The sequence below is a fragment of the Odontesthes bonariensis genome, chromosome 16, assembly GCF_027942865.1.
Source record: "Odontesthes bonariensis isolate fOdoBon6 chromosome 16, fOdoBon6.hap1, whole genome shotgun sequence".
NCBI lineage: Eukaryota > Metazoa > Chordata > Actinopteri > Atheriniformes > Atherinopsidae > Odontesthes > Odontesthes bonariensis.
The window spans coordinates 34,492,227-34,510,508 of record NC_134521.1 but is presented as its reverse complement, the minus strand read 5'-3'; the positions used below and the strand labels follow the sequence as shown (position 1 = coordinate 34,510,508).

Sequence of the window (18,282 nt, the reverse complement as noted above, 5' to 3'; positions counted from 1 at the left end):
TATAAATAAACCAGGTAACTAATGTATTAATACTTTTTTAGTTTCTTTATTTCTACATTTATTCTTTCACCATTTTTGTTATTCTTTTACAGATTTATTATTTCTTGTGACATGCTTGGCATTCCATATATTTCACCTGAGGGCAGGAAGGTGATTAATTCTTAATATAAGGTGTTAATCAGTCATGTTTCTCCTGATACAAACACACGTGATTAAATCTAATAAGCATTTGTGAAGGCATATCATAGCAGCCGCACCTGAATAATGCATCTGAACCACAGCGCCTGATTAATGTGGTGGAACAGCAGTGGAAAGTTGTCCCGGTCCAAACACGGTGATTACATACTTGTGGCTGATTTGTTTAGTCACGGTGCGCATTTGGCTTGGGGAAACATAACGGCATCCAAACGGTCTCTTGACTCCAGAGCCTGGAAAAACATCCTTTTTGTTTTTCCGTGCGTGTGAAGCTCATCGAGAGGGGAGGAGAGACTGAGAGGTGGAGGGGGAACGCAAACAGTGAACAAACACTCTGAGACTCGGAGCCGACGCGGCAGCACAGCCCTGCGCTCCCATCATGGATGTTTAACCAGGAGAAAAGACTCAGAGTTCAGAGTTAGAGAGGGGGGGGGGGAGGCTGGAGCAGACCGCCGTGGATGTGTGACTCTGAGGACGGGCTGCGGTGGATCTCTGCCGGCCACGGCGTGGATGGGATTACCCCGGCTGTTCCGCGTCTCCTGTCGGTGCTGCTGGAGGAAACATGCGGCCACACAGCTTCCCGCCGCCGCTGCTGCTGCTGGTGCTGATGATCGGGCTCTGCAGTGGCACAAGTTTCCCAAGTAACATCAACATAGGTGAGTGATGCTGCGGCCCAGGAGCCCCGGGGGCCCCCTGGACCGGCTGCGGGCCCCGGTTATCTGCAGACTTCCAAGAATTTAAACAATTAATCCGTCCAAGACTGAGAGCGCGCATGAATCCGTTAATCTGGCGCGCCTCAGTTAAAGGTTCAACCTAATTAAATTTCAAACCTTTCCCCTCACACCCGCTGCTGGATAATCTCTGAGCAACAAATCGTTTTACGGTCTTCTTCTGGAAGACATCCTCAATGCTTCTTCCAGAAATAATCCAACAACACTGTCAGAATGTTCCTCTTCTAACTAAAATCTGATGAACTGAACCTCACTCAGCGCTCCTCAGATATTACCAGCGGCTTCTATTCCCTCCGTGGCTTACAGTACGTTATTATTCATACATTCAACATTTTTTATGTACAGTATTTTGCGTCTCGCGCACTTTCACATTCCTGCCGCGTGTAGAGCAACATTCCCACCCTGGCGCCCGACAGCTGGGCTGCTTCAAACTACAGAAACGCTGTTTTATTATTGAACAATTTGATTCCAAATGTGACAAAGATCAGGAGCGCGGACGGAGCTCCCGCGCGCAGAAGTCCGCTCCTCGGACAGAAACACCGCGGAGGCTCTTATTGTTGGCAGCGTCACAGAAACAGGGCTTCTGATAGTGAGTTGTGACATGAATGATGATAATCTGGAGGATTCAGCCCCACAGACAAAGTCTCGCTGATCCAAATGTAAGAATCAGCACCGCAGGCGGAGCCGTGGAGGGATATTATTGATCATTATTGATCATTATTGGTCCTGACTGATACAATTCTCATTATTTTATGAAGGAATGAAGCGAGATGGATACAGTTACTTCTGAATATTTAATTCAGAATTATGCACATTATGTATGAGAGTCATATGAGTGATATATGAAGCTATCATTTCTCACTGGTCCAGTATTTCTGATAAAAATTAGGATGATTTATGATGCGAAAGTCTTGAGCCGTACCCTTCAGGATCCTGCTGAGGGTATAGTTCTAGGGTTATAGGGTCTACTGTTCCACGGCCAGGACGAAAACCACACTGCACCTCCTGAATCCGAGATTCGACTATCCGGCGGATTCTCCTCTCCAGTACCCCCGAATAGACCTTACTAGGGAGGCTGAGGAGTGTGATCCCCCTAAAGTTGGAACACACCTGGAGGGTGCATGGGAGTTCGCCCAACCGGTCTACATGTGTTTTGTGGACTCGGAGAAGCCGTTCGACAGTGTTCCTCGGGGACTCTTGTGGGGGGTGCTCCGGGAGTATGGAGTGCCGGACCCCTTGATATGGGCTGTTTGGTCTCTGTATGACCGGTGTCAGAGTTTGGTCCGCATTGCCGGCAGTAAGTCGGACATGTTTCCTGTGAGGGTTGGACTCCATCAGGGCTGCCCTTTGTCACCGATTCTGTTCAGAATTTTTATGGACAGAATTTCTAGGCGCAGCCAGGGCGTTGAGGGGGTCCGTTTTGGGGACCTCAGAATCGGGTCTCTGCTCTTTGCGGATGATGCGGTTCTGTTGGCGTCGTCGGGCCGTGACCTTCAGCTCTCACTGGAGCGGTTTTTCAGCCGAGTGTGAAGCGGCTGGGATGAGAATCAGCCCCTCCAAATCTGAGAACATGGTCTTCGGCCGGAAAAGGGTGGAATGCCCTCTTTGGGTCGGGAATGAGATCCTTCCCCAAGTGGAGGAGTTCAAGTATCTCGGGGTCTTGTCCACGAGTGAGGGACGAATGGAGCAGGAGATTGACAGACGGATCGGTGCGGCGTCTGCAGTGATGCGGGCTCTGCACCGGCCCGTCGTGGTGAAGAAGGAGCTGAGCCAGAAGGCCAAGCTCTCGATTTACCGGTCAGTCTATGTTCCTACCCTCACCTATGGTCACGAGCTGTGGGTAGTGACCGAAAGAACGAGATCGCGAATACAAGCGGCCGAAATGAGTTTCCTCCGCAGGGTGTCTGGGCTCTCCCTTAGAGATAGGGTGAGAAGCTCGGTCATCCGGGAGGGGCTCGGAGTAGAACCGCTGCTCCTCCGCATCGAGAGGAGTCAGATGAGGTGGCTCGGGCATCTGGTTAGGATGCCTCCTGGACGCCTCCCCGGTGAGGTGTTCCGGGCCCGTCCCACTGGGAGGAGGCCCCGGGGAAGACCCAGGACACGTTGGAGAGACTATGTCTCTCGGCTGGCCTGGGAACGCCTCGGGGTCCCCCCAGAAGAGCTGGAGGAAGTGGCCGGGGACAGGGACGCCTGGGTTTCTCTGCTCAAGCTGCTGCCCCCGCGACCCGACCCCCGGAGAAGCGGAATATAATGGATGGATGGATGGAAGTCTTGAGCCGCCCTAATTTCTCTATAAGGTGTGGAGGAAATAACATGTTCAAACTTTAACCTAAACCCAGAATCTGAGTCAGAACCAGAGTTAGTTCAGTTCTGAGCAGCTTTAAAGTGAATATCTGCTCTGAGCTCCTTTATCCTCCAACACAGCCTGAACCCTGTCAGACGAGCTTTCTGTCCTTTTTTTAAGGAGTCTTCAGGAATAGTTCTCCAGGCTTCTTGAAGGACATCCCAAAGCTCTTCTTTGGATGTGGGCTGCCTTTTGTTCCGTTCTCTCCCAACATGATCCCACACCTGCTTCAGTAATGTTGAGGTCCGGGCTCTGGGGAGGATTCATCCCTCCATCAGACCTGCTGCCACTGATTTTCAGCCCACTTCTTGTGTCCTTTGGCACAGCTCAGCCTTTTCTCCCTGTTTCCCTTCCTTAAGAACGGCTTCTTGACAGCCACCCTTCCATGGAGCCCATTTCTGAGGAGGCTTGGGCCAACAGCAGATGGATCAGCTGAAGGTCCAGATGCATCTCTCAGCTCCTGTGTCAGGTCTTTGCTGGATTTTTTCCTCTTTCTTAAGGACATCACTTTCAGATGCTGTTCATCTGCTGAAGATAGTTCTTTAGGCCTGACACTTCTTCTTCTGTCCTCCACTTGTCCAGTTTCCTCAAATGTTTTAAGGACACACTGCACACCATGCTGAGATATGCCAAGTTTTCAGCTAACAGCTCTTTGGGAATCACCTTGTTGCTGCAGAAATCCTGTTTTCTGTCTGTCAGACTGTGTTATCTTTGCTGTTTTTCACACATGCAGCTAAAGAAATGGGAACAAATCTTAATTCCAGTCTAAAACCCACAAAGAGCTTCTAGATTATTCATTTCTGGTGGCATAAAACAGTTTAATCATTTAATTTATATTAATTGTTTCATAATTAGTCATTAGATTATATCTTATATTTCTTTATATATTAAGCTTTAAATTGAATCTTATTGACTTTTTCGTGATGTTGTTTAACATATAATTCTTATTGTCAGTTTTTTTCCTACTTTTCTACTTTTAGACGTGATAACATTAATTTTTTTTAGGATTAGGATTTTTTTAAACTGAATTTCTTATATTAATTTGACTATTTTGGTAACTGAAAGCAGTTTTAAACGTAAATGTACAAAAAAGTTGAAACTATGAAGCTGTTATTCAGAGATGCAGCTAAAGAAATGGGAACAAATGATGTGTCTCTGTGACAGGCTGCTGGGAACAAAGTGCCTAAAGATCCAGTTTAAAATGGCTTCTTTGCTAAGTTGGACACAACACTGGTTCATCCCTTGAGTTAGGAGCCTTTTTCCTGCCTGAATGGTTCATAGGTTAGAGTGGCTGAACAAAGAAAAAACTAATTCCTCTGAAGATGCTCAGGTACAAGGACTGGATTGAAGATGAGGGAAGAAACAGAAAATGTCCAAAGAGAAACTCTGAAAGAGCTTCAGGAAGCTGCAGAACTGTTGATCAGGACACTTAAAAGGTGTAGCTGAGGATCAGCACCACAGACAGCTACTCAGGTATTACTGCAGGCAGAGCAGCACGGAGACATTAATGATCCTTACTGATTATGTTACTAATTAGATTTCTATTATCATGTTAAAGAATCAGCACCTTGGACAGAGTCTCATCTGAATACAGAGTTAGAATGAAGGATTCATATGAAATGTGATGACTGAGCAGCCCAAAAGCTTCTTCTAGTTTTATTGTTTTATTAATTAACACATGATTAATAAATTACTGCTCAGATATTTACAGAGAATGACAGGAATCACTGCTACAGACCAGCATCACTATTATTGTAGGAGTTATTTCTCTATTTTAGTTAAGTCTTAGAATTTAGATTTATTTTATATTATTTGCTTATTTTTTGGTTGATAATTAGTATTTTTGTTTAATTTTAGTTCGTTTAGGATAAATTGGTTAATAATTCATTTTTTTGTTTGGGAAATGGGCGTTTTACACATAAATACTTGGGTTTTAGGGAGCTTTGGACGCACTTGGATGGTCACATGGTTTTTTACCAGTCATCAGTCAATCAGTGGGTGAACAGGTAAGGCAATCAGGCTGAAAGTGCGGGAATCAGAGCAGGAGAGGCAGGAAGGGATCCTGTGAAGCTTGCCATGTTTGGTTTTGCCTGCAAACTTGGAATGAATCCACGATGAACTACATTTTTTGGACGTTTTGGACCTTTTTGTGCTGCGTAAACCAGAAACCAGAAAGTGCGTCAAGTGACTATTTGAGTTATTTTTATTTTTTAGTTTGGTTACCTTTAAAGGGATATGCCACCCCCAGGCCAAATTAAGTGTATCCCCGCATTCCCGAGACATAAATAAGTGTGTGGGAGCGTTTTCCTGGCGACCCAGGCATTGTCCGAATCTCACAGCACTGACCACTGCTTGGTTGCGTGTAATACATACATGCTAGCGTCGCCAGCGTCGCCACTCGAAATATTTCGCCCAACGTGAATTAATTTACTTGTTTTACCTTCTAATTACTGTGTGAGTGGTGTACTTTCACATCGAGTGCAAATGACTGTGTAAATCTACACGGAAGGCTTGGTTTGCTCATGTCGGTTTGGGAACTAGTTTCAGGTGCGGAAAATACAGCCGAAGCACACTCCCCGCTACGTCTTTGGGAATCCCCACCCCCGACTTCTTCATACAAATCAGCGTGAAGCAGTGATCAGCACCATGGACAGTTACACCGGAGTCTTAAAGGAATCAGAAAGTATTTCAGGTTTTTAAGTTGCTTTGTAGGAGATAATGATGCTGGTGTTTATATATTAGTGGGATTTTACACAAGAATATAAATTATTTTGCCAATTGTCTCTAATTAATCAGGGATTAAATCTGTAGAATATTGATAAATGGTCAAATAAAAACTAAAAGGAGGATTGGAAACTCTTTACTTTTACATGAAAAACTGAATAATCAATCAGTCAGTTATCAAAGTTTGGTGGACAATTTTTATCATGGTTTTATCCAGTTTTACACACCTAAACTTAACTGTTTGTTTAAATAAGTGGCATCATTAACTTCAGATTTTATTATCTTGTTGTTGTCATTGAAGTGAAAACAGCTGGAATTGAATAATTCTGACTCTGAGTGTTTAAAGTTTCCTTATTCTGACACTAGTTTTACCTCCAGTGCATGAATAATCTATTAATTATAAATATTTACTCTATAAATGCTCAAAGATATTCAAACACAGCCTGGATGTTAATGGTTAAAGGTGTTTATTTTGATTAATTATCACAAAATAAAGGGAGTAAATGCACTTTTGATCCGAGCTTCTTGTTGTTGCTGAATGCTTAAATAAATCAATCATTTCATAAAGTTTGTACACCTGGTGGATCCTGTTTCGGCCCCGTTGGAGCCTCGTTTGGCTCGGCCAAACTTGGTGCAGCTGTGGTCCGCTGAGCGTGTTATTCTCCCAAAATGAAGTTGTAATGTGATGCATCAGCCCACTGGTCCAGACTCCCACTGCAGTTTGCTCTCAGGTTTGATGCTGATGAGGCATCGTGTCGCACTAACCTGAGTTTTAGTGGAATTAAATCACTCCTGCTGTCTGACCCCGCATACCAACGAACTGAAAATCAGTCATTTCGCTTTCCCTGCATGTTCGTAGGAAGCCCTTCTGTCAGAGCAGATGGAGCGCTCCCAGCCTTCAAATAAGTCACATACTATTCCAATAATCTGCCTATAACGTCTCTATGTTGCAGCGCTGACTTTTTATGCTCGCGACACACTTTACTGACGATTTTAGTTGCAAGTTTGTTTATCATCTGGGGCCCCAAGGCTTGTTTTTTTCTTAATTTCTGCCTCAAAAAGCAGACAAATCTAATCATGGATCCAGCTCCACAGCTGCAGAACGTAGCAGGACGACCTTAGGCTCTACGAACAAAAGGGACGCAAGACGTTCTATCTGACCAGAGTTTGATTAAAAATCATTTTAATGGAATCCCAAACGGTGTTAAACCGCAGCAGGTGGTGTTCACGGACCTTCATAATGAAAACATTTAGGGATTAAAACTCTATGAACAAACAACGATATAAAAATATCTGATCAACAAGATTTTTGTATAACTTTTTTTTTTAGAAAAATGTAAATGAGCTCCGGCTGTAGGTACTAAAAATAAAACGGGACATCCAAGTGCCCCAGATATTAGCATGAAAGAGAAATGCCCACAGTTATACAACAGTAATACAACCCTGGGATGAAGTGAAAATGCATTGAATCCCATTTGAAGGTTCTCTGCTGGGGACGGGTCAGTCCAGCACCTGTACCCTCTTCTTCCTCACCTTTTGGATCATGTGCTTTTACATGGTCTGCTTGAACAATGCACGGACGTCCCTAGGAAAGATGTGGGCTGTGTTCGAAACCGCATACTACATATCACATACTTCCATTCTGCATCGATCAGACAGTATGCAGAGCGTTTACCCACAATACATTTCGCTCCTGCCCGAGCCGAAATCAGCCGGCCTGAAGCTGATTTCGCTTAAGCTCTAAACTCTGTAAACTTTAGCAACATTTGAAACATTTTCAGGCGAGAAAGTAGTCGTTTAGATCCCCAACGTGTTGAAAATCTGACAAAATACCGGCTATTCACAATTTTGTTCCCACGAATTCGGCGCTACTAAAGCTAGCCGCAGTGAGTAACGCACTTCCGGTTATTTTCACAAAATAAAATACCCGTTGCCTTTTATCATAGGGAAAGCCATTACGATACAATTGGTGCATTTTGTTTTGAAAACAGGAAGTGAACCTACCCTCGTTGTAGCTAGCTTGAAACTGCCGTTTTGACAGGAAATGACGATCGGCGACGTCACGTTACGTTGCATCTTGGGTAGTTTGAGTATGAGTAGAAACCTCATGATGCATACCCAACATTTCGGAGAATCTAGTATGCATCCGGGAACTTCTCGCTTACTCAAACTCGCTTACTAACTCAAATAGTTAGTATGAGTAGTAGGAGAGGTATGCGGTTTCGAACACAGCCGTGCTCCTGAAGGCAGCACCTGTTGCTGTAAAATCTCAGTGAACTTTTCTGAATCAATGCTGCCATCACAGAAGTGGAAGTGAGCTTTGCTCATTGGGGCCCTGATCCAACCCCATCCCATCCCAGAGCCTGGCTGCAGGGACTGGTTGCTGACAGCAGGCTGGATGCTCCTTTGGCTCTTTGCTCCGTTTCTTCCAACAAAGATCTGGAACACTGATGGCTCTGACCACAGCACACGTTTCCACCGTGTGACGCTCCATCCCAGACGCCTCCGAGCCCAGAGAAGTGGACTCCGCCTCTGGACCAGGTTAACATCAGGCTTCTTCTCTGCACAGTAAAGGCTGTGAATGGAACTCTGGATCGTAGTGCTGAACAAAGGTTTCCCACAGTAATCCCTTGTCCGTGTGCTTCTATCAGCTGTTGATGCAGCGCCATCTGAGGGGTCAGAGGTCACGGGGGTCCAGCTTAGGCTCCAGATTTCTCAGGTACCTCCCGTGTGAATTTAAATTCAAACTCAAACACTTGGTCCTGATCAGTCTGTTGGAGCTGCCTGATCAGAACAGAGTGGGGTGCTTAACTTGTGTACTACAAAAAAATTAGGGCTGGGCAACAATTAAAATCTTTAATCTAATTAATCACATGATTTCCCTGATTAATCATGATTAATCGCATTTGTACGCAAAATCCAAAAATGAATCCAAAAGTAGTGTATAGCTTTTAGCATTTAGTTTTATTTTAAATGTGCTGCCATATGAATGAAAGTGCCATAACATTTGTTGTGCAAACACACTTTTAACATCAGCATCTTTCTGTAGTTTTTATGTAGAAGCCTCGCTCCACTGTCTGTCTCCTTGAATGACTTGCTGCTATCAGTTGTGTGTTTTGCCTTTAAGTGATATTTTAGACTGGAACTACTACGCTGAGAAGACAATTCAACTTGGCTGTAAATGCAGGAGTTTTTTAAAATTTATTTTGAAATACGTGCTTTTATGTTGAAACAAGTAAAACAGGAAGTAGCGCCGGTTAGTGCAGGTTAGCTCCGTGAGCTTCACACCTGTAGCGGTGATGTTACCTGCTAGTTTATCTTTATTTTATTGCTCCATGCTTCGTGGTGTTTGCTGTAACTGTGTGAATGTGATGCATTCAACAGACTTTTACAATAATAAAACCTGCGTTAATGCGTGATAAAATATTTATCGGCATTAAATAATTAACAAGTTAACGCGATAATAACGAGTTAACTCGCCCAACCCTAAAAAAAATACGTTAAAACATGAATGCAAACAGCACAAGCTGGGAAACAATTCCTCCAAAACTTCAGTTCATATAGAAGCTAAATCGAGCTGCCTTAAATCGGATTAAACGGGTATAGAAAACGGATTTGTTTTTTAATCGGTGCAAAGAGCATCTAAAGCAGCCAGTGTTGCATCTGATCCCATTCCCTAAAGCACAGAACCATAAACCAGGAAGATTTACTCATTCTTTAACGCAATTTTTATTTAATCTGCTGATTCAGTTATTCACCCATCGCATCTTTTCTGTAGTAGAAACGGCACATCATGATTGTTATTTCTGCTTTTTGAACTGCGATGGCCCAAATTTTAAAGTCGCTGCAGAAAACAAGGGAAGCAGCTTTGATTCATCTTTAAAAGATGGCATGTTTACCTTTTTATGCATAATCTTTAAGAATAACTGTCGGCACTGAATTTCACCTCATCTGCACATCAGTGTTGATGTTAAAGCTTCTATGAGGCTGACGAGCTGATGGCATCAACCATCACAAGGCTGGGCTGGATATTCCTCTTTTTGACAACAGGAGCCGCTTTGCTTTCATAGCTACAAATGTCAAAACACCTGGAAGTGCAGGATTGTACGCTGCAATTGTACGTTCTTTTCGCATGTGAACGTAAACGTATTCAGAGTCAGAAAACACAGGATAAGATGCTCATTAGAGGTCAGTTGTTGGGTTAAAGGGATAGTTCACCTCTTTTGACATGAAGCTGTATGACATCCCATATCAGCAACATCATTTATGAACATTGACTTGTAGACCGTGCAGACCGAAGTGCAGACCGAGCAGTCCCCTGCTTCCGAGCAGCAAACACCGTAACAGGCGCGGCTGTCGGCAGGCGGCAGCAGGCAGTGATACGAAGGTAGAGGAAATAGGGCCAAGCGATTGTGAGGTCTGACTTTTTCCTGGAGATCGATTTTGTGATGCAAATGTATTACTCTTTTGAACGCATATTGTTTTGAGAAGCAAAACGCTTTATTTTTTAAACCCCAGCCAACTAGCCGGACTACCTTCATCAACACCAAAACGAGGCTGGAACTCTGCTCACAGGACGCAGCAGGGGGTAAGAAGATGTTCATAAATGATGTTGCTAACATGGGATGTCATACAGCTTCATGTCAAAAGAGGCGAACTATCCCTTTAAGCCAGTTAAAAAGAAGATATCCTGGAGATGTTGAACCTGCTTCATGGTTCAGGCCAGGACTAAAGGTTTTAGAAGTTATCCGACTTGTGTTTTTGTGTTGGAAGAAGTTCAAGAAGTGCGTTTCCCAGTTACTGAAGATGGCAGAGAGGACAAATGATTATCTGTGAGAGCAACACATGAAGCATCTCCATCAATCGGAGTTTAAGTGCTCAGATTATATCCACGTGAACCTAAGAACCATTATGTCGAGAGGGTGTGAGTGCGGGGAAAATAGCTGGAATGAGAGCTGCAGGAAGATGCTTTTAACAGCAATTACTGCCGAGCAGTGCATGCTGCCTGAAGAAGAAGATTAAAACTGCACTGAAACTCGTAGGATTATGGAGCAGTGGGTCAGCTTCTTGTTTGTGTTGTTGTTATTGTTGTTGTGCACAAAAACGTACGGCTACTTTCGAGCCCCGTTTAGAAGGACTTAACGTTATCTTTCCCTGTGGTTTGGTGATTTAATTTGTGACTCAGGAGGAACAAAAATACATGACAAAATAAAGAAGGAAAAAAAGCCTGAAACTGGGTCTCAAAGGTAACCGAAGTACCTACCTGCAGTTCTCAGATGGTACTATAGTGATTTGAAAAAGAAAGTACACCCTCATTAAATTCTAAGGCTTGATGTAGGAGGACATAATGATGAAATTGGTCCTCAGAAGGAGTTAAAACTCAGTAAATCCTCAGATAACACATCACAAAACTAAGTGAACCCCTGATCCAGCAGCTTCAGCAGCAGTGAGTGAGAAACTAAGTGAACCCCTGATCCAGCAGCTAGTAGCTGCAGGAAGTTGAAGTAATGGTTTCCTGTGGGACATTATCAGTCTCTCTCATGGTTTAGGAGGAATCTTGGCCCACACTTTGGTATCCAGAGGAGTTCATGGTGGACTCAATGGCTGCAAGGAGCCCAGGTCCTGTGGCTGCAGAACAAGCCCAGATCATCAGCCCTCCACCACCGTGCTTGACAGTTGGTATGAGGTGTTTGTGCTGATATGATGTGTTTGGTTTCCTCCAAACGTACTGCTGTGCATTATGAGCAAACATCTCCACTTTGGTCTGGTCTGTCCAAAGGACTTTGTTCCAGAAGTCTTGTGGTTTGTTCAGATGCAGCTTTGAAAACCTAAGCTGTGCAGCCATGTTCTTTTTAGAGAGAAGAGGCTTCCTCCTGCAGCCCTTCCAAACAAGCCATACTTGTTCAATCTGTTTCTAACGGTGCTGTCATGAACTTTAACCTTTAACATGCTAACTGAGGCCTGCAGAGTCTGAGATGTAGCTCTTGGGTTTCTGACCTCGGGGTGACCTTTAACCTTTAACATGCTAACTGAGGCCTGCAGAGTCTGAGATGTAGCTCTTGGGTTTCTGACCTTGAGGTGACCTTTAACCTTTAACATGCTAACTGAGGCCTGCAGAGTCTGAGATGTAGCTCTTGGGTTTCTGACCTCGGGGTGACCTTTAACCTTTAACATGCTAACTGAGGCCTGCAGAGTCTGAGATGTAGCTCTTGGGTTTCTGACCTCGGGGTGACCTTTAACCTTTAACATGCTAACTGAGGCCTGCAGAGTCTGAGATGTAGCTCTTGGGTTTCTGACCTCGGGGTGACCTTTAACCTTTAACATGCTAACTGAGGCCTGCAGAGTCTGAGATGTAGCTCTTGGGTTTTTGACCTCGGGGTGACCTTTAACCTTTAACATGCTAACTGAGGCCTGCAGAGTCTGAGATGTAGCTCTTGGGTTTTTGACCTTGGGGTGACCTTGCTGGGACGTCCACTCCTGGGCAGACTGACTGCTGTCCTGAATGTTTTCCACATGTGAATAATCTTTCTCTCTGTAGAACGATGGACTCCAGATAGTTTGGAAACGGCCTTATAACCCTATCATCAAACAATAAGTGAAAGAAAAACTGTTGTTGACTGAGTCATGAAACTGAGGCTGTGGAGTTGAGACCAAAGCAAAGGCAGATATGACGATGGAATTTTCTGACCTACAAAATACACAACTGACAAAACACTTTGACTTTTCATTCTCATGAACAGTTTGCAATGCTCACTGAGCAGAAATGTGAAAACAACTTAACATTTACAAATATCTGCAACCATATCTTCATCAAACTATGTTTAAATCACCATAAAATCCCACTTTTTAGGTCCTTTTCTTTACCGATGATAAGCCACTGCTCGTCTGTGTCATTCAGGTGTTTTTATTTGCTCATGTTGGAGGGTGTTGAACTCTCAGCTTCCGTACATCTATGTGTTGTTCTTCATAAGAAGTGATAGTTTTAGTTTTTTCTGGCCACATGCCCTAAAAAATTACTTTTCAATTGGTTTTCCTGCAACCTTTTTTTTCTGAGGTTTCAATTTAATATCTGTGACTCGTTTTGGTCAAAATACAGTAGATAACTTTTTCAATCCCTTCAATCAAACCTCTCTCCAGAGCAGTCGGTTTTAAGGCCGATTTATGGCCACCATCATTTTTGAAAGAGTTTGCTGTGTGCCGGTCAACATTTTAAAAAAATGGAGCAAATCGAGGAACGACTTATTGAAGAGGTCGCCATCGTTCACTGTGAGGAGTGGAACGGAGCCGGAAGGTAAACAATCAATCAACGACTTTCAAGATAGACGTCACGAGATTGGGTCGTCTAACGTAACGACGCCTACTGATCGGGAGGTGAACTGCCTTGCGTATCCGACAGCCCGACGGAGAACTTCGAAAGATTTAACAGCCTCTCGGTGACTAGAGCTGCTCACACTGACTGATGATCAGTTAATCAAGCATTGATCAGCAGCTCCTGGCTGCTACTGACCCTCTGAGTTCCTGTGGAAGCAGGAAGAGTTCACTTAGTTTTTCACACACTGCTTTTGTGTTTTATCTCAGTTTTTGATCAATAAATAATGACATCTGATGTTGGATTGACCTAATTTCATTGATTTTTCTTATGTCCTCAGACACAAAACCATAGGACTAAAAGAGGGTGTACTTTCTTTTTTACAGGACTACATATATTGGCAGGTTTGCAGAAACACATTCCCGCTTTGCATATGAAAGCCAAATTCACAACGACCTGGTTCCAGGCAGGATAAAAGAACAGAAATTCAATTTAAAATACAAGGATTGAGTTCACAGAAGAAGAAGAAGGTTAAAAATGGAGTCGCATTCACATCACAGAGCAATTACATGCTAAAATCTGTGGGGCAGGATGCTAATAAACTGAGGAAAACTGAGATTTCAACACGTTCATTCGACCTTGAGGAGTCATTCAGAACGTGGTGAAAAGATTAAATGTAACTCAGTTGGGAGATGAATAGTTTTCAGAGGTTTTACACACCAGACTCGGTCTCCACTGGTTCTGAAAGTGGATCATCACTTTGTTCCTTCTACAAACTGTTAATAAATTGTGCACGTTTAAACACATGCACGTCTTCTTTTGACACCCAGACGGACAGAACTCTCATGGGGACACTGTTGTGTTTCAAACAGGAGGCCTTTTCCCCACCGGCTCACACGAGTACGAGGTGTTTCGCTTCGCTCTGGCGCAGCATCAGGACGTCCCCAAGCTGGTGCCACAGGTGGACATGGTGGACATCGGGAGCAGCTTCGCCATGACCTACGCCTGTAAGTCCAGAAACTATAAGGTTCAGCATCCTGCGTTTCAACCCCAGGGGGCTAAAAACACCACCGTGCAGGTGATGGTGCTGCACTCCAGGGCTGTGTTCGAAACCGCATACCTCTCCTACTACTCCTACTAACTGTTTGAGTTAGTATGCGAGTTTGAGTAAGCGAGAAGTTCCCGGATGCATACCAGATTCTCCGAAATGTTGGGTATGCATCATGAGGTTACTACTCATACTCAATCTACCCAAGATGCAACGTAACGTGACGTCGCCGATCGTCATTTCCTGTCAAAACGGCAGTTTCAAGCTAGCTACAACGAGGGTAGGTTCACTTCCTGTTTTCAGAACAAAAGCACCAATTGTATCATCATGGCTTTCCCTATGATAAAAGGCAATGGGTATTTTATATTGTGAAAATAACCGGAAGTGCGTTGCTCATTGCGGCTAGCTTTAGTAGCGCCGAATTCGTGGGAACAAAATTGTAAATAGCCGGTATTTTGTCAGATTTTCAACACGTTGGGGATCTAAACGACTAGTTTCTGGCCTGAAAATGTTTCAAATGTTGCTAAAGTTTACAAAGTTTAGAGCTTAAAGGTGGGGTAGGGGATCTTTTTCTGGAACATTTTTTTACATATTGCTTGAAATACTCTTCACACCCCCATTGCAACCAATTAATTAAAAGCTTTGACACAAATATGAAAAGTTTTAGTGGCCTCTAGAACGTACAATCTAGGAAAAACAGTATCCAATCATTGTGAACGGACCGTTCACAATGATTGGATACTGATGCCGTCTATCAAACTGCAATCTGCTCCTCCCTCCCCCTCCTTCCCCCTGTGCGTGTACCCTGCTCCGTAAACAAATTACGCGTCCAGAAGCTTGGCAGGAAGCTAAACTAGAGCCAGCTTGGCTAGCACCTAGCATTATTAAACGTATAGTTATCATATACTAAATACTAAATACGGCAATGATCGATGCTTGCTGTCAGAACAGCGCTCGTGCACCTTCGTGCTCGTGCGCGTTCATGTACTCTAGAGGCGTGCCTTCGGGGGGAAAGTGAAGAAAAGGGTTGGGACTTTTTAACTGTGTATTTTCAGCTTCGCTGGACTCAAAATCCAGGATCTCCTACCCTACCTTTAAGCGAAATAAGCTTCAGGCCAGCTGATTTCGGCTCGGGAGGCAGCGAAATGCATTGTGGGTAAACGCTCTGCATACTGTCTGATTAATCAGTATGCCATATGCAGAATGGAAGTATGCAGTTTGCAAGTATGTAGTATGGAAGTATGTAGTATGTAGTATGTAGTATGTAGTATGCGGTTTCGAACACAGCCCTGGAAACAGCTCCTGAAAGTTGGGTTCCTGTTGATGCTGGTGGATCAACTTCTTAGAATAACCTTCATTTCAGATTCTCGTTGTTGTGTCTGATCCGGTCTGCAGTTCTGTTGAGCCTCGTTTAATGCTCAGATCAAGCGTGGGATCGAGTCCCCACCAAAACTCACAATGGAGGTACAAAAACTTTCAGCTTATAAATATAAACATTTTAAAAGAGTAACTGTTGGGGGGCAGTTTTGTTATCAAAGGTGTTTCTGTTCCTGCTGTCATGAAGCCTCAGACGAATTGGGCTAACCAGTTTGCTTCTGCTAACCCTGCAAACTGGACTAACTTTGGGCCGGCTGCAGCCTCCAGTTGGCCTGGCTCCTGAAAGTGCAAACATTATGATTCTTCCAGGTGTATATGAGTCCCTGAGCAATGATTATCGCTCTCTTATTGGACTTTATTTAACATGCAGTCATTACACGTGTGATATGCAAATGTTGGCTGAATTACACCAGAATCAGAGCTGGTTTTTACCTCAGAGAGACGTCCACAGACCCCTGAGTCAGGAAGAGAAGGTAGAAGCATAATCTGGACAATTTTAAAGGCACGAGAAGTGTTTTCCTTGGGTTTTAAACACAGAGGTTTTAGAGGGTTCACAATCTCCAGAGCAGGACTTTAAACATGTAAAAGGAAAAAGAAGCTGCCTTTATTAAAGCTCTTAGGAATGCTCCAAGCATTTTAAATAAAAGTTCATCCTTCATTACGAGTCAAAATGCTTCAGAATTAATTGAGTTTGAATTATTTATAGGGCTGGGCAACGATTCAAATGTTTAATCTAATTAATCACATAATTTCCCTGATTAATCATGATTAATGGCATTTGTACGCAAAATCCAAAAATGAATTCAAAAGTAGTGTATAGCTTTTAGCATTTAGTTTTATTTTAAATGTGCTGCCATATGAATGAAAGTGCCATAACATTTGTTGTGCAAACACACTTTTAACATCAGCATCTTTCTGTAGTTTTTACGTAGAAGCCTCGCTCCACTGTCTGTTTCCTTGAATGACTTGCTGCTATCAGTTGTGTGTTTTGCCTTTAAGTGATATTTTAGACTGGAACTACTACGCTGAGAAGACAATTCAACTTGGCAGTGTTTACAGATGACTTTGGTTCTGTCGACTCCGCCGTCTGGAAGAACTTTAACATGAAAATGGCCGAGTAAAAGTTCCGTACCCTTCTCCATGTTTGGTGGATCCGCCGATTACTTTCTTTTCCAGACTAAACATGGAGAAGCAGCATTTAGCTGTAATGCTGCAAACAAGTGGAACAAACTGCCAGTGGAGATTAAACTTTCACCAAATGGAGACATTTTTAAATCCAGGTTAAAAACATTTCTGTTCTCATGTGTCTATGCATGAAATCTGCACGATATCTTTTAACTTATCTAGACTGTTGCTTGTTTTTAAATTCATTTAAATTATTTTATTTGTTTCTCTTTATATTCTTTTATGTATTGTAATGCTCCTTCCACTACCTGCTGGAATGTTTTTATTTTATGTAAAGCACTTTGAATTATTTGTACATGAAATATGCTATATAAATAAATTTGATTTGATTTGATTTGATTTTCCGGTTCCGCAGCAGACAGCAACAGACTTTTACAGAATAAAAGCCTGTGAGCAACAGACTCTCTGCCAAAATTTTTATTTTTATAATTTTAAATTTTAAATAATAAAAAAAATAAATAAATAAATGAATAAAACCTGCCTTAATGCACGATAAAATAATTGTTAAATAATCGTTAAATAATTAACTAGTTAACGCAATAATAATGAGTTAACGACTTAACTAGCCCAGCCCTAATTATTTCAGTGTGCATCAACAGGCCTCAGTGGCCTCACTGTGAGACCCAGACCGTTTGGTGAAAGCACATTTTCCTCAGCATCTGGTGGAAACCAAAACAGAACTGCAGGAGAGTGAAAGAAGGACTCAAACGCTCCCTTACTGCTGGGGGTGCGAATAAAGAGACGAGCTGCTGCAGCAGTGGGGAGTGTTACAGGAACCTGCAGCTTTTATTTCAGTTGAACACTCAGCAGACTCAGCTCCTCAGAGACTCTTAAATGATCTTTAAGTGTTTGTCTCGGCCGTCGGGAGACGTTCTCCATGAATAACCTTAAAGCGAGATTTTTGGATGTTTGATTCTGTCCTCCACGGAGTCTCAGCCAGAATCAGACCCCACGGCAAAATCTATCACCTCCGAAAGCTGCAGAGGATGCAAAGGTCGCACATTCAGAAACGATACTGTACAATTATTCATCTCAGTGTGCGAACCCTTCCCCCCATTCTGCGCTGCCTCTGGGCCTGAGTTAGGGTAATCTGAAGTGATGAGGAAGTGTCGACGTGAGAAAAGCATCACAGCACCAAGAAAATTAATTTACTCTTTTCTTTAACGTTGTTTTTATGCATTATTTGCTCCATAAAACCTTCAGAGAGGATATAAAAGGAGCCCGTCAGCTGTTGGACTGATAATTAACAAAGATTATTAGACTTATCTGATGATCTGATCGCCTGAAACTGTTCTTTCTGCATATTAGAGCCACGTTGGAGTCGTTTCCTCACAGCCCTGTAAGAGCTGCTTTACTGAGGAGCTAAAGT

At 43.2% G+C, this 18,282-nt stretch overlaps 1 protein-coding gene across 3 annotated transcripts in view; it reads left to right on the top strand.

The window, feature by feature from the left end:
- Positions 1–490: 490 nt before the first annotated feature.
- Positions 491–18,282, top strand: part of LOC142401498 (glutamate receptor 1-like) — a 196,518-nt gene continuing 178,726 nt past the window's right edge. For all 3 annotated transcript variants that reach the window (XM_075486943.1, XM_075486942.1, XM_075486945.1), the window contains exons 1-2: positions 491–851; positions 14,176–14,310. In XM_075486943.1, the coding sequence (XP_075343058.1) occupies positions 758–851; positions 14,176–14,310 (229 nt within the window). In that variant the 5' untranslated portion in view covers positions 491–757. The remainder of the gene's footprint in view (positions 852–14,175; positions 14,311–18,282) is intronic.